General features: G+C 59.8%; 1 protein-coding gene across 2 annotated transcripts in view; it reads right to left on the bottom strand.

Moving 5' to 3' along the window:
- The window catches only part of LOC122366868 (plexin-B-like), a 73,325-nt gene that overhangs the window by 10,793 nt on the left and 42,533 nt on the right, over positions 1-19,999 (bottom strand). Inside the window, exons 6-11 of one of the 2 annotated variants that reach the window (XM_043339517.1) lie at positions 19,843-19,975; positions 9,687-10,052; positions 4,316-4,810; positions 2,232-2,888; positions 913-1,648; positions 280-422 (exon numbers count right to left, since the gene is read on the bottom strand). In XM_043339517.1, the coding sequence (XP_043195452.1) occupies positions 280-422; positions 913-1,648; positions 2,232-2,888; positions 4,316-4,810; positions 9,687-10,052; positions 19,843-19,975 (2,530 nt within the window). Of the gene's footprint in view, positions 1-279; positions 423-912; positions 1,649-2,231; positions 2,889-4,315; positions 4,811-9,659; positions 10,053-19,842; positions 19,976-19,999 lie in introns of both variants that reach the window. The other variant, XM_043339510.1, reaches the window with a different exon arrangement.

Below are 19,999 nucleotides of genomic sequence, written 5' to 3'. Positions count from 1 at the left end.
CAGACTCGGGCGAAAACCGTGACGGGCGCCAATCGCGATCAAAGCCGAGACCATAAAAACCGACCGCGGCTGTTTACACACATTCGGCCCCGTGAGCACGCTCAGACATAATTGACACGCCCGTCGGCTTGAAAGAACGCCACAGCTTCGTCAAAGGGAGTCTTAATCGATACCCGACGCCGACGTTCCCTTGGGCCTCGATAAAAATACTCGGCATAACAACAGACGATCGAGTTCGCCATGGGGCGGCAGCGGTGGCGAGGGCGGAGGAGCTCTTACCTTGGGGTCGCCCAGGATCGGGTGGTCGGTCACCCCCGGGAAGAACACCTTCATGACGAACGTGCGGTGGTCGAAGATGGGGATGCCGGTCGACTCGAGGTCGGCCGTGAGGTCCGTAATGTCCGTCTGAAGTTCGGCGAACGCTGTCGGAGCAAGGCGGGTTAGTTTTACCGAAGGCTGGATCACTCTGAGAACGATTGGCGGCGACGAGCAGTCTGCACGGCCTGGCGTTTCCTCAGTAAACATGTTCTCAGTCGAGCCGATCCTGACCACGATCCAAAAACACCCGACGGCCACAAAGTTTGGCCCTCGGACGGCCAGTCAGGGACTGCCGGCCCGAAATGTAGTTGCAGACTACGTAGCTAGACAAAGTTAGCGTTAGTGTGCCTGTGCATTATGGGCATTCGTTGGGGTCGTAGTTTTCACGTTGATTGCTTTGCTATTGAAAACGATTGCAGTGTAACTCGGACTGTTATGCATTCACTAGCTCGGACTGTTATCCTTTCACAATGATTGAAACGTCAGGAAGCAAACAGTCAAACAGGTTTTAGCCTAGCTAATAAGAGCAACATGTCCTTAAACAGCATGACAGGCATACTAAGAACTCCCTTATTATCTCGTTGTTCGTCTCACCTTGTTTACACTCCATGCGCACATTGCTCTCGAGCGTGTCCATCTGGATCTGGATCCTCTTGTACTCGCGCTCTGCCTGTGTCGACTTGCGCCGGTACACCACCAGTATGACGACGGACAGCAGCACGAGGAACACGCCCGAGGCGGCGATCCCTCCGACCACCTCCGGCGGGAACGTGTACGGCTTGATCATCTCATAGCGCAGCAGGCCGAGCGGGAAGCGGAGGTTTTCGCCGACCCTGACCACCACCAGGGGCACGCCCTCGGGAGTCTGCCGGCCCAGGTCGTCTGTCCCCGGCGGCTGGACGGCCGGGGGACTGCACACTAGCTGGCTAAGCGCCAGGGAGGTGACGTTGCAGGAGTGGGTGCCGATGAGGACCCGGATGTCACTCTCGTCAGCGGCCAGGTTCAGGTTCTGGCCCTCGATGACGAGAGTGTCGCCCTTGTAGAGCTTGACGCGGCCCGGAAACGGCATGACTACCGGATCTTGGACGTAGAGCAGGACGCTGTTCATCGGAGCGCGGTGCTGCTTTAGGTTGCGCACACTCGCGACGTCGTCCATGACAAAGCCGATGTTGAGACTGAGAACGTCGTCGTTGGGCGGCCGTGGCGAGCGGGCGAACTTGGATGGAGGCTTGTCGGGGCTGCGCCGCTGCCACCCGAGACCTCTCACGGCGCGCGGGTCAACGGGAGGCGACGGGCACTGCATCTGGGTGTTGCTGAGCACGCGGCAGACCTGGGGGAGGGCAGGGGAGGGATGAGACGCCGAACCGGCTGGCAGCGCGCCCGACACGCCTGATAGACGGCCGACGGAACACGAGCGTGTCATGTGGGCTCAAAGGCTGCATGAAGTCGATAGGCGCGCTCGATATATCCGAGCATATGGTATCATAAGCGGGGCGGGCATTATTCATCTGGCGGCCATCAGGCCGAGTTACTTAGGCTGCAGTCTGCTCATCCGCGAGAGAATATAAATCAGGGCCCGGTCGGCGCTAATCAGGCAAGATGGCGTCGGACCGATGATTAGCCGCGGTTTAAGCCGGCCGACGTGGCCCGATAAATCACGAGCCTCGCTCCGGATACCCGAGACAGGGCACTTGCATCGGACCAGCACTAAAACGGACCGTGCCGATCGTGAATGCATGCATGCTGATAGCGCTACGATAAATCGACATCAACGAGAGCAAAATGTGCGATAGGCAGTGAAAGTTTCCGTCTAATAGAATCGAACTCATGACCTATGGTCTGGAATTAATCTTCATCGCCTGGACGACCGGCTGTGGTAGGCTGACGGCCCCACAATCCCTTGTGCTACGTACCGTGACGTTGAGAGGCTGCTCCTGGTCGTCTAGGAAGACAGTCATGAGCGGCTTCTGGATGGCATCCAGGTTCGTTCCGTGCACCATGATGAGGCGTCCCCCAGACTCGGGCGATCGCAGCGGTTTTATCTCCTGCACCCCCGGGTCACTGGTGTAGTTGAACGGGTTTCCGACTAGCGTCCGGTTGGCGGCGTCAATCTGCAGGGTCAGTGTGCGCACGGAGCGCGTGCCGTCCGAAGGTGCGGTCACGCAGCTCAGCTGGCCCGGCCCCTGGGTGACCGCGCACGGGAGGTGGTCCAGCCAGACGCGCACTCGCGACCCGACCGTCAGGTGGCCGCCGGAGAGGGTGAGGCGCGTACCGCCACTCTCCGGGCCGATGCGCGGGTGCACGTCGAACAGCTGGATGTCGTGGTAGCTGTACTTGACGGCCGACTCGTCGAAGCCGGCGTCGTTGCCGACAGCGACGGCGACGTTCATGGGGTGCGGCGCGGCGCCGGTGCGGCAGACGATGCGCACCGACACTTGGTACTCGACCAGGGTGCACGGCACGCCGCCCACGCGGATCCTGTCTCGCACGTCCTCGGCGCTGCGACCCAGGTTGGATCCCTCGATGGTGAGCAGGGTGCCGCCCTCGACGGGTCCGCTCAGCGGGTAGATCTGCCGGGTGCCGGGTGTGGGTCAGACGCGGGTCACATGTCAAAGGTCAGAGGTCAGCGCAGGGTCACCGGTACGGCGCGTATCTGATTATAGGGCAGGGTGAGCTGGAACACACGGCCGACTCGAGATAACACCAGACGTAGAACACGTGTTCGAATTGAAACGCCGTGCGCGATGAATACACTTGAGGCGACGTTATTGCAGGTTATAATGAATAAATAAGCAAGCGCAGGCGAAAAACACTGAGTCGCTGACGTAACTAAGCGACGCCATTGCGTCACTATAACGGTCCGGAAACGAGGGACGACCATAGGTACCCCAATAAATCGATGTCGTTCGCATTCCTTCAGTCGAGACACGTCGCGACCCTAATGGGACGCTGAGTATGGCTATCCCCGGGGACGGAGCGGCGCCCTCCCGGCGCGGCGGACGGGCCGGGTCGCCGCCAGAGACCCACCTCAGCGCACGATCCTATCGCCCGCCCCCGAAAAAGGCCGCGACGCAATCGACGCACTGATCGCCGGTAAAAACCGGCCCTCTGTATGAGCGATACACGAAAACACGACTAAAGCGACGTGTCGCAGGGGTAATTACCGGTTCACACGGCTGCGACACGCCATCCGGCCGGGCAGCTGCCGCGCCGCCCCACCACCATTTGCACTTCAAACGGCTCGGATATGGCAGCCGCGCTGATTTGTAGGCTGCCATATGAGATTCGACGGCTATTGACTAAACAAGTGGCCGCGTGTCGTAAACAGTATGGAAATCGGTGGCGCCGATCGGACGTCAATATGTAACGACGGGCCGCCGCAGCTGCCCCGTTCTTGGCTGAGGCTGCGGGCGACGCCCTCCAAAATGATGGTGGTATCGCTTTTTTGTGCGCTGTATCTTTATGAATGGCAGGGGAATGTCGTCTATGCTAAAATGTTTTAATAAAATAGAAGAGGCAGCGTGACTGATGATCCAATGGCAAGCATGTCAGCGGGCGAGCCGCTCTAGGTTACGATGTTCTCCGAAAGAGGAATGATATTCCATTCAAGCTGCACCGAGGGATGAATGCCTCGGCATGCTCGATGCCCATTCACGCTTGCTCAGTTCCTATCAGTTCTCATCTCTCGAGAGCTGAGCAGAGCAAGCAAGCTCGACTGCGACATGACTGGAATCTGCACAGAGGAGACGGAGCCACTCGGCAGCGGCGCGAGCCACGCACAAAAACCGGTCCACCCTCCCGACCACCGGGCCAGCCGCGCAGATCCGCGGCGATACGCCGAGCCGCCGACCGAGCGCGGCGCCGACCGGAGCAGCTCGGCACACATCAGCGTATATCAGCGCCACATCAGCATAGATCAGCGTTAGATCAGCATAGATGGGTCTCGACGCGACGTCGCGCGCGGGCGGCGCGCACGCAGACGACGTTCGCTACTCACCAGGTCGATGCGCGGCTTGGGACACTCGAGCATTGGCCTCTGACGACAGTCAGCGCTGTGCGAGCACGTGCCGTCACACCAGGCGCACTTGTAGCGCGCGTCGCGGGTGACGCACAGCGAGCAGTCGGCGTGGCCGCGGTGGCTGCCCAGCACGCCGCACTTGTAGAGCGTGATGTTGGTGGCGTCCACAAGATGATCGCCGTCCCAGACGACTGTCAGTTTGGCAGAGATCTCCCGTTCATCGGCCTGGTAGGAGTAGGTCGTCTTCTCGCAGACAACGAACTGGCCGCTCTCGACGCGAGCCGGCACGCGCATCTTGGCGCCCTCGATGTCGACGATGCAGTGGAAGGCGGCATGTCCAGGCTCTGGTCGCGGCAGGTTCTCCGCCTCGAGAACGACCTGACTTCGCTGGCCGTTCGGCAGCAGGGTCGGCGTCGACTTGGGCTTGAAACGCGGGCAGAAGGCGGCGCCGTGTGTGATGAGACGAGCCGGGTTCTGCGTGGAGAGAGACGGGAGAGGGTCAGTTAGAGACGGGAAGTGGGGTCAGTGAGGGAAGAGGAGAGAAGGAAGTCTGAAGAGCGGGTGGGTCGTGGATGGGAGGTAAGTGTACATTTAAGGGGAGACGTACGACATTTATCACAGGAGCTGGCATCAGTGTCATGGTTAGAAATGTCGAAAAGACCCTTTGAGGAGCAACATGAAAACAGAGCAGCAGAGCTAATATTAGTAGCTGATAGAACAAGTGGCAAGTTATACGAGTATCTGTTAGATTTGAAGAAGGTTGAAGCGGTATTAGTATAACATCAGTTACACAAAGCTCCAGAGATCGTCTTAAATCCAACCACCTGGAAGCGTAACATGCTACGTCTTGTGCGAACCAAACAGCATGCATGACCTTCTGCGACTTCTCAGCTTCTGCGACATTCTGCGACTTCTCAGCGTCACCGACATGCTCGTGTCAACAGTGAACAGGGCTGGTCATCAACAGAAGACATCATACAGGCTGCGCAGGGCACACAGCACTACCCGAGCGATTACAATGATAGACAGTCTCCGGAACAGCGGGGACCGCGAAGGACATGAGACAGGCGGTCCAGGGTGACGTCAGGTGATGGTGACGGGTGTCGCTACCGGGCGAGTACCCTGCACGGAACATCAGTCCAAGGACGGGCCTGGGCACTCGGCGCGCCCGGTCAATGATCGTGAAACGTCGACGTCGTGTCCCGGGTGGCTCTAGCCCGCCCTATCCCGGCAATCAATCACCCAGCGATGTCAGCTCGGAGTGTGTGGACCGGACCGTTGCGTCACCACCAGCAATACGACATTGCCACGCGGCAATTCAGCATAGCGTATGCTGTGTCGGGACGGGCGACTGCGTAGGCCCGTCTGTGGTGAGCCCTCCCCCTCCATCCCTCCTGCCCCGGCCTGGCAGTCGATCGGAGCCATTCGCATCGGAGCCGCTTTCATTCGCGATAATCGCCTTTTTATGGTCGGCGTGTCAGCGGTGGGCGAATTTATCGCCAAAACGGGACAAAATCCTGACGACGCCATGAATGCGACACTGTGGTGACGGCGGTATCAGACCCATGGGACTGGTACGGAGTGGTGTCCACAGTCACACCCGGGGCCGGTACCCCGTGGTGGTACTGTACCCGAGGGACCGGTACATTATAGAGGCACCTTCATCCAGTGAGTCCCTCAACTCGGGGACCGCCTCCGAACTGGGGAAACTGAGGGAGACGGCCGAGTGGCAACCAAACAGCCGGAAACAGCCTGATTACAGGGCCGACTGGGAGCGGCGGCGACCCCGCTCGGCACGCCGGGGGGTCGGCGGGGCGCACACACCGCCGCGCCGGCCACCATTAGCGAGCGAAGGGAGCGGGAGGGGAGCCGCCGCCGCCGACACCGCCGCCGACCGGCCGAGTCGCTCGAACTCGCTCCCAGCTGTCACTGGCAAAATGCGATGATTGAAAGAGTTCATTTCTCAGCGCCTTTCAGTGTCGGAGCGCGGCGTGTCGCCCCAAACCGACCTGGTCACGCGAGCGGCGAAATTCGCCCGCCTGCAGAGATCGCCAGTGTTTGGCGACCACTGCGCACTGCAGCGGTGACCGATCGCTCGACCCGCTTAGGATGACACTAATGGGCGCCGTTTTCAGGTCCACGCTTGCTGAAGTCATACGTGCCACGTTGCTGTTTCGTGAACGGATCACACGCTCGGCCTGAAGCATGGTGGTGGTATGCGAATTATCGGTGCATGAATTGCTGTAACCATGTTATCAGTGTCTTATCGGGGTGTTATTTTTATGCAGCATCGTGTAACGACCTCGTTCAGGCATTCGGTTATTTATTTTTCTCCAAAAATTGATGATGCAAGTCGTGGATACGTGTCTGAAAAGTCTGCTTTTGCATGCATATGTTTGTAATGCTGCCTGCTGGCGTGTTGGATCAATTCTGACAAAGCTGTTAGGAAGTGCCGGCTGACAGATGCTGAGTGCGCTATTAATTCTGCTAGAGCTAATCTAATAATTGCCTTCCTTTCGTCGATTCATTGTTGCTAAATCTCTGTCGCCGCTCTATCTTCGTTATGTGTCCACCGGGGAGGGTTCGGGACCGGGACTGGGGAGGGCGAGAGCCCAGCCAGGCTCTAATGGAGGTGCACCCCGGCCCCGCGCTCATACAGACCGTGATAATTTGACAAATTCGGCGACACGCTATTCCGCGAAACTTAGCCAGCAAATGAGTGGAAAATACGAGAAAATATTCACCTCGGCTACAAACCGACAATTCCGACAGCAAACGGAACGAAACTAATGCAAATGAAAACGGCTCGACGGAGCTCGTCTCCCGGTGGGGAGGGGAGCTCGACTGGGGGCGCATCGCGGCGTCTTTCTTTCTATACGACTCAGGTCACGTCGGAGTTCCATTTCGCCTGGAGCAGAAAAACGCGCCCCGGAGCAGCGGGACGGAGCGGCCGCTCTTCATCGCACGAGGGGAGCCGTGCTTCCACGGACGACGAGAGCCACTTCCAGGAGGGCGGCATGGTGCGCGCCCCAGCCAATCAACGAATCTTAATCCGGGCGTAATTTATCAGGGTGGCGGCGCGGCCGGAGAAGCGGTGCCGCGCGCTGCGGTCGCCGGCCGTGCTGTGCGCGTGCAGACGAGCGGGGAGAGCGAGAGAGCGCGACGGCGACAAGGAGGGGACGGTGGCAGAGCGGAGGGAGACTGAGCCGCGCGACGGGAGACGGAATGAGGGGACTAACGGAGACAGAAGACTGAATCAGGGAGAGCAGCGAACTGGGACTCCCGCGGCGCCGACGAGCCAGATATGAGCTGGAAACAGCGAGACGAGCTGCCGCAGGGATGGAGAAGTTGTCAATTTACATGCTCGGAAGCTCTGAGGTCCTATTGAGCGGAGGGGTATGGAGGGAGAGATGATGAGCGGCCCCTGAGCATGGAGTACCGCGCGCGAGGGGAGCTGGGGATGCGGAGGAGCAAGCGACACTGTATTAACCCTAATGGCCGCGCCGAGTAATGATTCCCGGTGATAATTTACCCCAGTTATGATGGATTCTGCGCGGGATAGTGTTTTCCGGAGGCCGAGACGAATTATACATTCCCCTGGCCAGCGACGGGAGCGCGGGGAGCGGCGGGCACCGTTCATCTCCCGGCGCCGGCAGCGGCATCTGGCGGGAAAATTACACACCACCTGACACGGATCCACGCGCACAGAGACCGATCATTGCGATCGGTCGGCGGCGGGTCACCGCTCCCTGCATTGCTACCGAATCAAACACTTCCCAGATACCTCAGAAGGCAGAGTTCGCGGCGCGGAAACGGTCCACTGTTTCCGTTCGAGACGGCGACGGCGGCGTCTTTTTACGGCCGTCGATAAACACTCGGCCGCTGCTTTGAAATTCGGACCGGGCCGCGCCGGCTGCTGCCGTGAAGGCAGAGCCCAGCTCGGGCCGTTTTGGACGCGACCGGAGGTGCGATTGACTCGGCGTTGAGCGCGGCTCCCATATTAACCTGCCGGCTCACGGCGTCCGGTCGAATTGAAACTGTCCCCGTAAGTGACATCAGAGGTGAGGTGAGGCGCAGCGTGTCTGTGACCGCCCTGTAATCAGGGCTGGGACGGGCCGCATGCAACCCGGCGGCGGCGCCGGCGGACAGTGTGGATCCCACACCCCCAGCCCGGATAAACAGTCGTCGGACTCAGCGCGGTGGCACAGCAACACACGGAGGCGGAACGGTACGGGAAGAGAAACACGAAGAGGCACGGTATATGGCGGGACAAAACGGAGAGATGCAGGACGGAGTGCTACGGAGCCTCACAACGGAAGCGAAGAGCAGCGGGACGGACGGAAAGGAAGAACAGGGGAAGTGCACAAGGATGACGCCGGCCGGTCCGGGCGTCACGAAGCCGTGGTGGTCCATGATGTCACGATTGATGATCCGTTAAATCACGACAAAGTCACGAACCGCCTCTCGAACACAGAAACGTGTTCCGAGCAAGTTAACTAACGACTCTGATGGACTGAACGATTCTGATCGCCGGAAACCAACGCCCGAGAATGGCGGCAGCACGTTTCAATGGGAATCGCGGCTGGCCAGCACCGACGCCTCTGTTCTCGAGCAGAGGTGGCTCACGACGGCCGAATTACAACAACGCGGCGGCGGTGGAGCGGGTTTTTTCGGCGTGCGGTCCGGCCACCCCTGTCGGACCTCACGGACGGACGCGCGGCGGTCAGTCGGGGGAGGTCGATCATGGGGGGTAGCCAATGCCCAGTCGGTGGGCAAGTGAGCGTCACCACCGACCGGACGCGTCCCCTCGGCTGCCGGCAAATGGGATATGTCCGAGCCAGGACGGCCGGCCAAATGGATCGCCGCCAGCGCTGTGTGTGATCCCGACGACCGGCAGATTAATGAACCAGGAATAGATAAATAATACGCATGCATAATGATGGTATACGAGGGTGACATACATGGTGAGAGCGTGCAGACACGACCATCGAGTGGTGGATGCGTGGCAAAAAGTAATGGAAATGCAATAAGCGCTGACACAAAGAGGCAGGCTTGCAGGCAGACGCTTGCATGCGAGACAGACTGAAAAATAGCAAATCCACGTAAATCCCAGTCGACTCTTGGCGAGTGAAATGTCGCGAGGATAAACGTTTACAAGATAAAGACATCTAATTTTCAAGCAGGCCATGCAAACTACAAGTTTTCTGAAACTTCGCTGAAATTCCAACGAGGTGACGAGTGCCGTTCTGTGTAAATGCTGCAACAGCTAGCATGGCAAGACGGACATGAAAATGACGGGCGGACAGAGTAAGTCGTGACGCACCTCTGCGAGAAGTCGCATGACGCTTACGTTTTCACCGGAGACGACCGTCCGACGGCAGGAGGTGGCGTTGTGCGTGCAAATGTTGTCGTACACACACCAGTTGCACGCCCAGGCCGAGCTGGCGCAGTCGGCGCACGTGGCGTGCCGGCCGCAGTCGTAGTAGGAGAACTCGCGCGACACAAAGTCCTTGTTGGTCTCTGAGGAGCGCACGGAGAGCGGCACGGCCACGTGGTCGGCTCCGGGCGGCACGGCGGGCCGCAGCTCGGGCGGCGGCGTCTGACACGACAGGCCGGTGGCGGTGACCCGCGCGTCCGTGGGTGGCGTGCCCCCGAAGATGCACTGGTACTTTGCGCCGGGAGGCAGCGCCGGCAGCGTTCTGATGGTCAGCTCAACCTGCGGACAGAGGGAGAGAGCAGGTCAGCAGAGGGAGAGAGCAGATCAGCGGTCAGCACAAAGGGAAGATGGGGGCGTCAGCGGGCGCGGCAGAGCACTAGTTATGAGCGTGATGGTGATCGCGCCCGACGTCCGCATAGCAAACACATCAGCCTACGTATTGTTGTGACGTCATCGCTGCGAAGGACCGCAGACACCGAGAACGGACGACCAGCTTAGCAGTAAGCCCGGACAATGCGATACAAATGCGACATCACTCCTGTGGCCAAACGAACGACCATCAGCCATGCACGACCAGCGTCGAGACTGATGGCCGCTCTCAGCTTGAAGCGTCGATCGCGATGTCAATTGGTGGCGATCGTACGTCGTTTTAGGGCGGTCGTTTCACCAGGAGCCGTCGCCAGCTCTCGGTAGCTGCAGTTAGAGCCGCACGATGCGCTCATCGATGCCATCTCTGCCGTTTGCTGCGTCCCGTGCCGGCCGCTATTTTTATGGACGGAGGAGGGAGCGCGCCTCGGGCATGCTGGCGTCCGCAAAAGACTGAGGGGGAGCGGAGCGCCTCGCCGACAGAAGAAAGGCAGACGAGAGCCACCGGCCGGCAGAAATCGAGATGAATGGTGGCGCCGCGAGGAGGGCGAGGGCACGGCGATCACCGCCCGATGAAGAATCAGCAGATGCAAAACACAAAAATGGCGAGGATGAGAGATGGCTGAGAGGGAGCGCGGAGAGGAGCGCAGAGCGGTAATAATGCGGCGCGACGAGGGGCTGTCGGCAGAGGCGGCCCGACGCGTCACGGTAGCCGACATGGGCGGCTCACCCCGGCACCGGCGTTATGCTGTTTTATGTGACACGACCCTGCACCGCGTGACAGACCTCGTGAAATAAGCGGCCCATAAAACAGGCAGCCGGCACAAAAATACGGTCTCAGGTCGGACGCTATGCAAATCACACGAATGCCCACATTCATCCCGCGAATTGCCCACTGAGTTTGGCCAGAGCGCCGTACGGCAGCGGCAGATCTGACGGGCGGCGCGGCGCGACAAAGCGACCCGTCGCCACGCCGTCGTCGGCCGGCCGGCCCGCCCTCTCGACCGGTCGCTCATCTGATGGAACAAATTGCATGGTGTAGGAGTGCTGAGCGGTGCTCCCAGCTGACCCGTTAGCCGCGCTCCGCTCGTGCGGCGGCGAGTTTCCAGCCTCCCAGACGCCCTCTGCGGACGTGATGGGGCTATCGGCGCGGCGATTCAGGATGGAAGAGCCGCCCCCGTCGGACCCCGAGCCCCGCCGGAGCCATTTCCGCCGCAGAAGACAGCGAGTTGAACATCTCACTGACCTTTGCCGTGATGGGACCCATTCTGATCAAAGGAATCCCACCATTAACCGTGGCCAGTCAACACCTGCCCTCTCCGCCCACCCCGCCGCAGTGCTCAGTCCCACGGCTCCTCTGCAGTAGCTGCCTGTCACAGCACACCTCTCCTCCCGCCCACACCCTCCTCACAGCGCGGCGCCGCGGTCCCCGACCTCAGGTAGCTGCCTGGGCCCATCACCGACCCGGATTAGCATGCCCAGCGCGTAACAGTACGTTGTTGAGAGTCACGTCAACGTTGGCCGGGTGCAGTGTCGCTGCGGTAACCCCATAAATCGGCAGACGGAGCTAGTCGATGTCGAGTTTAGCGGCGCATAATCGGCAGAGGCCAGGTGCGGCGGTGCAGCGGGATCTGAGGTCTCCGAGCAGAAAGGAGTGCCGGTTCGAAGCTGTTTTCAGCCAGCGGTATCTACATACGAGCAGTGGTGTATCAATTGGTATCAGAGTTCTGAAGTATTGGCAGTTGGCACCTATCGTCACCCTTCCCCATCGAGTGCCTGATTTGATTTTAAGTTTAATCAATCTAACGTCGATTTAACAGATCGTCTGCCATTTGTAAATGATGTGTCGGGCATTCATGGGTCTACAAGTACGCATGGGGCCCCTGTTAAGTGTTAATACCCTCTCTGTCTGATAGTCCCCGATACCGTGCCGATTTAACTTTCAAGGGCCGGTAAAGTATCGCTGTTTACAGGCAGATAACAGTAACACCGCAATGTCCGGAGCTCCGTATCACTGTATTGCTGCAAAACAGCTCACCATCGGGTTAATCCACGCCAGGCTCGGATTCGCGGATCAACAAGTTTCAATTCCGCTCCAATTTCGCTCCGCTGGCGGTCGATTGGACACGACGTTGATTATCGTCGCCAAACTCCGGTCGGCAGAACAGGTGGCGTCGGCATCACAGCCGTGCCTCCCCTCCCTGTTTGTCTGCGACCCGCCCGTACACGCTCTGTGTTTGTATCGAACCGTGAGCGCCGATATCCTGTCCAAATATTAGCGGCGATGGAGGTCGCCGTGACGGCCGCGCCTGCGGTCAGGAAGTGGCTGATGAGAGGCTCTCTCCAACTGACCACGACGTCCGGTCACCAGCTCAGCTGACCGCGGGGGACTATCATTGCGGCTGGGTCCCGTCCCGTCCCTCCCCGGCCCGGCCCGGTCACATGGTTTGAAGGGACGTCCGGTGACGTCTCACGGCCAGCAGCGCGACAGAGAAACAAACACAGATCAGCCGCCCGCAGCGCAATTACACCTCTGTCGCCGGTCGGTATATTTATCATTGCTCGAATATCATCATCACGGTGACCCGGCTGATGCCAGGACGGCGCTGATGAGAGGTGGTCGGACGAGTGGGCTGCAGACTGTCAGCTGTACCACGGCGGAAATATCAGCTAGCTGATGAGACGGACGGGGACAACCCACTCAGCCTGCGCGCAACGTTGCTATCGTGTTGTGAGACACAGGTCGACTTCAGTTGCAAGCAGCAATAGAATGGTGTGCTAAGTCCCCTACGATATCTAGAGAATGGGATCTGTCTTCACAGAACTCACTGCTGTCGATAGATACATGTACCGAGGGTCAGTGTACCCATTTCCCCTCACATCTCCTCCCTGAGGTCGGCCCTGGTCGACCGGTCACCGCCGCTCGAACTAAAACGGCTCTTCACTCGAGCAATAACGGCGACAATTCGATTCAGCGGCGACAATCCTACGCGAATCTGTCAGACAGACGGCCGGCTGTCGAGTTTCGGCGAACGGAAACGACTGCAGCGATACCGTCGGCGGCGACGGAGTGCGATCGTCGAGCCCGACGCCCGCCAGGATCGTCGGCTCCGACGCCCCCTCCGACGCCCCCCTCGGAGCCCATCCAAAGTCGATATGATGACTGGGTGCGCGCAGTCTGCACCGATGCACAACAAATCGCGGTAGACACGGACAAATGACACCCGCGGCGGCGGCAATGAAAGCGATGACTCGTTTTAGCATCGAGTGCTCGTGCGAGGATGAACGGAAACGCAAGAATGCGGAAGGAAGGGTGAATAATTGATTTTGCGAGCGGCTCGACTAAAAGAGGCGGCCGTAGAGCATAAATGTGCTGAAGAGGCGCTGAGGCGGAAGGGCCGTGCAAAAAAATGGGAGTAAATCGAGCTTGCCTCGCGTCAGTGAAAAACGGGACGTGTTTTCCACGTGTTCACTCGCACATTAACGTTCCAGCTCCATGCATTTAGTGTTTTGCAGCGGTCACTTTGATGCCGCCTAGGTGTTGCTGGGGCTCGGCTCGCCCCATTTCAGAACCAGTCCATTACATAACGCTGCCTGCCTCGAGGCAGAAGAGCGGAAGGCGATCTTGGCAACAGAAGTATTTTCATCTGTGTACCTTACCGCGGCGGCCGGTGGGCTTCATCTTTGAAACACCCCTGGTCCTGTTACTGTGATATTCCACTTCAGGTATGCGCGAACTGCTCTGACCTCTTCCTTCCTATCCGTGTACCAGATCGTTCAACATCGACCGCAGAGGAAGAGGTGCCCATGTGCCAAATGTTTAGCAGCGCTAACATTTCCTCAACACATCCGAATAACGATAACAAACCCCGAGGTTGAATCCGCGGCTCCAAACTCGCCACTTTCTCGAACACAGACATAAACGTCACCGCTCCCGGTGTGTGGGCCGCTGCAGCAGGCGTCAGTAAGTGGCCCCGCCGGCAGCCAGGTCGCCGGTAATTTGCCACTGACACCCGACATCGATTGTGGCGATTTACGGTGTCGGCGTCGACACAACAATGCAGCGCGCACGGACCGGCGGCGACGGCGGCGGCGCGGCGCGCACGACAGGCCGTTTCTCACACGTCCGGCGGTATAATGTCCGGCACCCTCCAACCCGACCCGGCGCGGTAGGCGGGTCACGAGAGCCACGACCGCCAGTCGACGGCATGAACACGCAGGTTGGCATAAACACAGGCGCGCGATAACAGAGGAACGGAAGGACTGTCCGACGCTGGGACACTGGTCGCCAACAGACCAGCCGCAGACGGCCGGATGTGACTGCTCCGGGATGGCCCACGAGCTTGCACGAGTGGGACCATGCAGCAGACGACGGGTGCGGTTCATCCCCGAAAGGCGCCGGACGAAGAGGTACAAGGTGACGACACGACAGTCGACAGCCGTCTGCCGCCGCCGGAAAGGATGCACCATGCCGAGCTGTCAGCGGACACGATGCAACGAGAGGTGAACGTTGTGGTGTGGATCGGTCGCCAGCCGCGCTCGATTAGGGCTGGAGAAGGGTGCTCTGGCGCGGCGTGTGGGGTCCCGCCGTTCCTGATGAAACGTCCCATTCGCAGCCTGTTGGGTGCTCAATGGTCGTCCGCCAGACCCGTGCCCAGCGGGTTTTAATAGCTGGCAGTGACATTAGTGCGGTCTTAATGTATTCGTCAGTGTTTTATAACAGCGGCGATGGGCTTCCGAGCCATGAAAGCCAATGGCAGCAAATCACACATTGACATGTTCACTGCCGCTGGTCGGGTCGGCAACGGCGGCCGGCCGCGCGAGAAATAGGCTCGCATGCAAACTGGCACTTAGATTAGGAAAGATATCACACGGGCCCGGGCCGCGTGCGTGAAGCGCTCATGACCGTAATGTAATTTCTCGTCTGAGTTATGGGATCGTTTGTCAAATGGGCGCATTAGTGCGCGGCGGGCGTGGCCCGGCGGCGTGGATGGACTGGGGAGCGACAGCGGAGCGGTGGTGGTGCCGGCGGCGGTGCGGTGCAGGTGCGAGCGGGGTGCGAAAGCGGCACCCACTCCGCCACCGACCGCGCACCCCGCCTCCAGCCGACGACTCTGGAAATCTCCGCGGTTTGTCCTGCAACAGTGTACTCGTGCGCGGACGAAGGGGCGGCGACCGTGAACCGCCAGTCAACCGTGAACGCAGTCCGGCCGGGGCTGATACGCGGACGGCCGCGGCAGGTGCTGCGTTGCATCGACATGTTTGCGTTCGGAGGTCGAGCGTGCAGTGACGCTAGGTGCCGAGATGGGCTGGCCGCGCTCGACTGGTGCGCAGCCCCGAGCACGTGCTGTCCGGCCTCGGCAGGAGGTGTTGAAAGGTCTGTCTCTGCCGGTGGGAGAGTCGACCGGACCCCCGCGCCGGACGGCCACAGATTCCTGGCCCTCAGAGCCAGACAGACTCCGGTCGAACCATCCCCAGCAGACGAACCTCCGACCGCCCCTCCAGACAGCGCCGTCGCCGCCGTCGTCGGAACCGACAGCGATTACGGCAATTATAACATGTGCGCCGCGCGGCGACCGGCGACGACTAATGGCCGTCAGTTTCCCCGCTCCACTGGCGACGGGAGCCCTCGGGTCCTCGTCCGCTCCCCTCGGCAGCTCGCCGCGGGGCGCCCCGGGAGCCGATCAAGCCCCGGACCGAATAATGGCGCTGATTGCGCCGCATTCGCGGACATAATGCGTTTAGCAGTTGCAGAGGTTGCAAGTTTGTACTGTGTAGTCGTCTAACGAACCGTGTCGGGCGCCGCAAATCGGCCGTCGCAGTCAGCGCCGCGTGAACGGCCCTTAGGAAAATCCGGCGCGGCGGGAGGGCGCCGGCGGCGCTTTCAGCACCCGCTGCGGGACGCTGGGGCAGGGCGGCTGGGGCTGACGACCCGACCGACAGAGGTCACCGATGGCCGCAGGCGGCCAACCGCGCCGCTCTTTGATGTGAGCATCAACGGTGCAAAGAGTACGGCCACGGTATTACGAGCAGTTGGAAACTTCATCGCACATCGCGCCATCAAAGACGAGCGCTGATCAAAGCGGCGAATTCCCGAGCCCGTTGATGTTTTCGCTCGATGTTGGTAAGCGCCGACCGGCAAAATATTCTGCGTGGCGAGATTGGGCTGCTCCGGCTCGATGAAATATCCATGAGATCTGCTCTGCCGCCGGGTGCTCCGATGACACTTGCACGCCCCACTCCATATATTCTCGGGCCATCGATACCGCCTTTCCGCGCCGCCGCTGATCAGTAGGCGCCAGGCCCCGATTAGGGCACGCTGCCGGCCCGCCCGCCGATGACTTATGTTGCACTGGTTGACTTCAAACGAGGAAATTCTGCCTCGCTGGAATGCCGCCGACCATGGCTGTCGCCGCAGTCTTCGGCCGCGCTGAGCCGATACTTCTTCGGGTGACGTGTCTGCAATACGGCCGCCCATCTGTCTGCCGGTGTCACAGAGCGCCGGCGAGCTGTTTGATCTCCATTTCAGCGTTGGCCGGCGGCGCTGGCGGCCGGCGATCCTCCAGTGAGCCCCAGACACGATCCGACCGCCAATCGCTCCCCCGGCGCGGCGACCGCGGCCCGGAATCGCTCCCCGGACGGGTCATCATCCCCACACCGCCGGTCCGCCCCTCCGACCCGCGCCCAGCCGCCGCCGACGGCCAAAGTCGGTCCGTCGTCGACGCCAAGGGGGAGGGGACCAATCGCGGGGACCGGGACCGATGGGGGGGGCAGTCGTGCCCAAATCCGGCCGCCACTGTCGATCATTAGTTGCGGGGCGTCGCTCGGGCCCCGCGGGCGCGGGGAGACACACAAAAGCGGCCGCCGCGCGCCTCCGCCGTTGCCGTCGACGTCTTTTCATGAGGGAGCGCGGCCATGCCGGTAATTAGTCTCATTATCGAGCGGCGGCGGTCGGTATCGGTGTGCCTCGGATCATTGACGGTACGGCGCCGCTGACGACCGCCGCCTCAGATACGCGCCTGACACGCACCGGCCGCACGACGGACCACTCACGCAGACGGCTTCCGCGCGTGGAGGGAGTGGACAACAAAGAGGCCGAGGTTAGGAGGGAGGGAGCCTTGGTGGTCTTCGTAAGCGCTGAAGTGCCCTAGCTCAGCACCGCGCAATCAATGCGTAAGAGCGAAAGTGGATTTAGGGCGCTGTTCTGGAGACCCAGTGCCGACTGCATTGTTCCGAGCTGAGTGATGGCATAAAAATAGCTGTCAGTGCCATGTGTCGTTTCGAGGAAAATCGTACTTCACTTCCAGAAGCTCGGTGACCCGTGCAGAGTCGGAACAGGACGTGAAATGTTTCCGACCGGATGGCGCCTCTGAACTGGAATTCACGGTTCTGACGAATGACAACGGACATTCCATGAGCGTCTGTCAGTCAATTCAACGATTCAACACACAAGTTCAGTTCACAGCGGTCAGCGATTCAAAGGATCCAGCGACGAGGAAAGGCTGTCAGTCAATATCAAACAACTGCACCATTGATCTTCATCCATCTGGTATCGTTCTTAACAGTCAGTAACTTCGCTCGTCTTAACGGTCTAAGGCAGGAAAGAACAGGTCAGGACAGGTCATCAGGGCAGGGCAGGACAGGACAGGACAGGACAGGGCAGAACAGGACAGGCCAGGCCAGCAGGCCAGGAAAGGACAGGTCAGTCCCTGACCGGTACAGAGCACCGATAGTGTGTTTCGGCTGCATGTATTGGTGACGTTCGTCATCGAGTCACCATACCGATATCCCTTGTGACATACCGGATGCTCAGTCTGCTGTTCAACCGGACGTAATGAGATACTGGACAATGGACATGGGAGCACTGAGCCACTTGGCAACCAAGCTCACAGTCACACATGCTGGTGGTCCATCCGGGAAGGCTTATAAGACCTAAGACCTTATTCGGACCTTAGGACCTTTACTGGAGGATCTTAGGAATCTCTGGTTGTCTAATGTCCTCGACACTGAATATCCGGAGATTTTGAATTCCGTCAAATGTCAGCGACTCTTGTGATTTGTATGAATTCCAGGACTCGACAAGCTCTCGGTAACAAACGGATCTTTCGTCTCTTGGACCGTTCGACGGGGTTTGCAACGCGAACGCACACAATTCTGGCAGTTTCCTCGCGAGTTTCGTGATCTCCACTTCGGACGCTTCTCCAGGAGACCGCCGGCCGTTGACGACACGATCAGCTGCTCTCAGCGTCAGACGAGGGGCGGCGATCTGCCAGGTGCCGATAGTTCCGATGGAGGGACGGGTGTAAGCGGCGGCAGCGGCCGGCACTTGGTGGCAGGCGGCACCTCCGTCACGCGGCGCCGCCCCTCCGCTCATGTATAATGGATGTGTGTGGCCGCGCCGCTTGTCGTCGCTGCAGACTATAGTGGCGCGGGCGCAATATCCGGCGCATCGGCCACGCCGCGCCGTCGGCTTCCGGACGTCGGCGACGGGTGGGCGGAAGGGTGAGGTGGGGTCGGTCAAACCACCGGCGGGTGGTGGCTGGTGGCCGGCGAATCGGCAAAGTTAGGGAGTTCGCTGACTGCGAGAGAGAGAGAGAGAGAGAGAGAGAGAGAGAGAGAGAGAGAGAGAGATTCACGGGCTCTAGGTATTGAACTGGATTGGCCAGACGCTTTAACGCTCGCACTGGAGGGTCATTGATCAGATAAATGCCCAAAATAAAGTACTAGATGAAGGTCATTAAAGGCCCTATACCGACAGCAAGACGGGCGAACTGTGGACTCCTTTCCGGGAATGAAATCGAGACACGCCTGCCTGGAGGGGCAGCGATAAGTTTTAAAAGACTCGGGGAAAGTTGGAATTGCTTGATAGCTCAGCTGTCGCTGGGGCTTACGTGACTGGAGGATTGCTCCTGAGTCGCCCTACCGCCCAGCTGCAGACTGGGGATAAGGTCAGTGTCCATGGGACTGACAGTCTCTAAGTAAAGAGTTGGGACGAGTCACATTTACATAGCAACTGGAGCCTAGACGGTTAGACGGTCGTTGGTCAGCCAGTACCCTTTACATGATGAACATCAGGGCAGATATAGATTGTGAACATTTCGCCGAAGACATTTATCCAAAACCTCCACCGTGGGTGGAGAGTTCGAGCTCCGATTGACCGAGTTGGCCGACTTGAAGAGCGTCCGCCGGCGGTGGAGCGGCGGGCTGTCAGCACCAGCCGGGGGCGCCGGCTGCGCCCGACACCTGACGCCCTCGCCGCCGACACCTCGGTCCATCCATCCATCGAGCAACTCCGCCCACGAGCAGTGACCAGCGCGGCCGCCCGAGCCTGCGGGTGCGGCGTGCAGCCGAGCGTCCAGTCCCCAATCCGTACTCCCCTTCACGCGTAGCGAACCCTTTTCCCGCTGACCGCTCGAGGTATTAGCTAAGGTGACCGGCAACACCACCTGTTCCTTCCTCTTCACTGCGTTCCCTCTCCCTTTCTGTCATTCACAACTCGGTTGTCACAGTTGTCAGACAGTCAACACAGTTGTCGAGTTCCCACAGCTACCAACTCCCACCCCATTGAACTTCAGACGATCAATGGCACCGCCACACAGCACGTAACCGCGTACCGTGACGGATCGCCCACCCCGTGACGAATCGCCCACCCCGTGACGGTCCCTCGTCCCGTGTCGGATCAGCCCCTGTCCCCTAAACTCACCGTGACGGTCTGATCGACGGGGATCCTGTCCGGCAGCACCTGCTCGAAGTCGATACACTGCTGGCCGGCTCCGAACGTCAGCCATCGAGGCGAGCTCTGCTGTGCCTTCTGACACTCCGAGCGGATCGTACATCTGCGGAGAGAGAGGGGCGAGGTC

Source organism: Amphibalanus amphitrite, unplaced genomic scaffold (assembly GCF_019059575.1).
Source record: "Amphibalanus amphitrite isolate SeventyFive unplaced genomic scaffold, NRLGWU_Aamphi_draft 000030F_arrow, whole genome shotgun sequence".
In the NCBI taxonomy this organism is placed as follows: Eukaryota; Metazoa; Arthropoda; class Thecostraca; order Balanomorpha; family Balanidae; genus Amphibalanus; species Amphibalanus amphitrite.
Note: the sequence above shows the minus strand (reverse complement) of the source record. Positions and strands in the feature narration are given on the sequence as shown.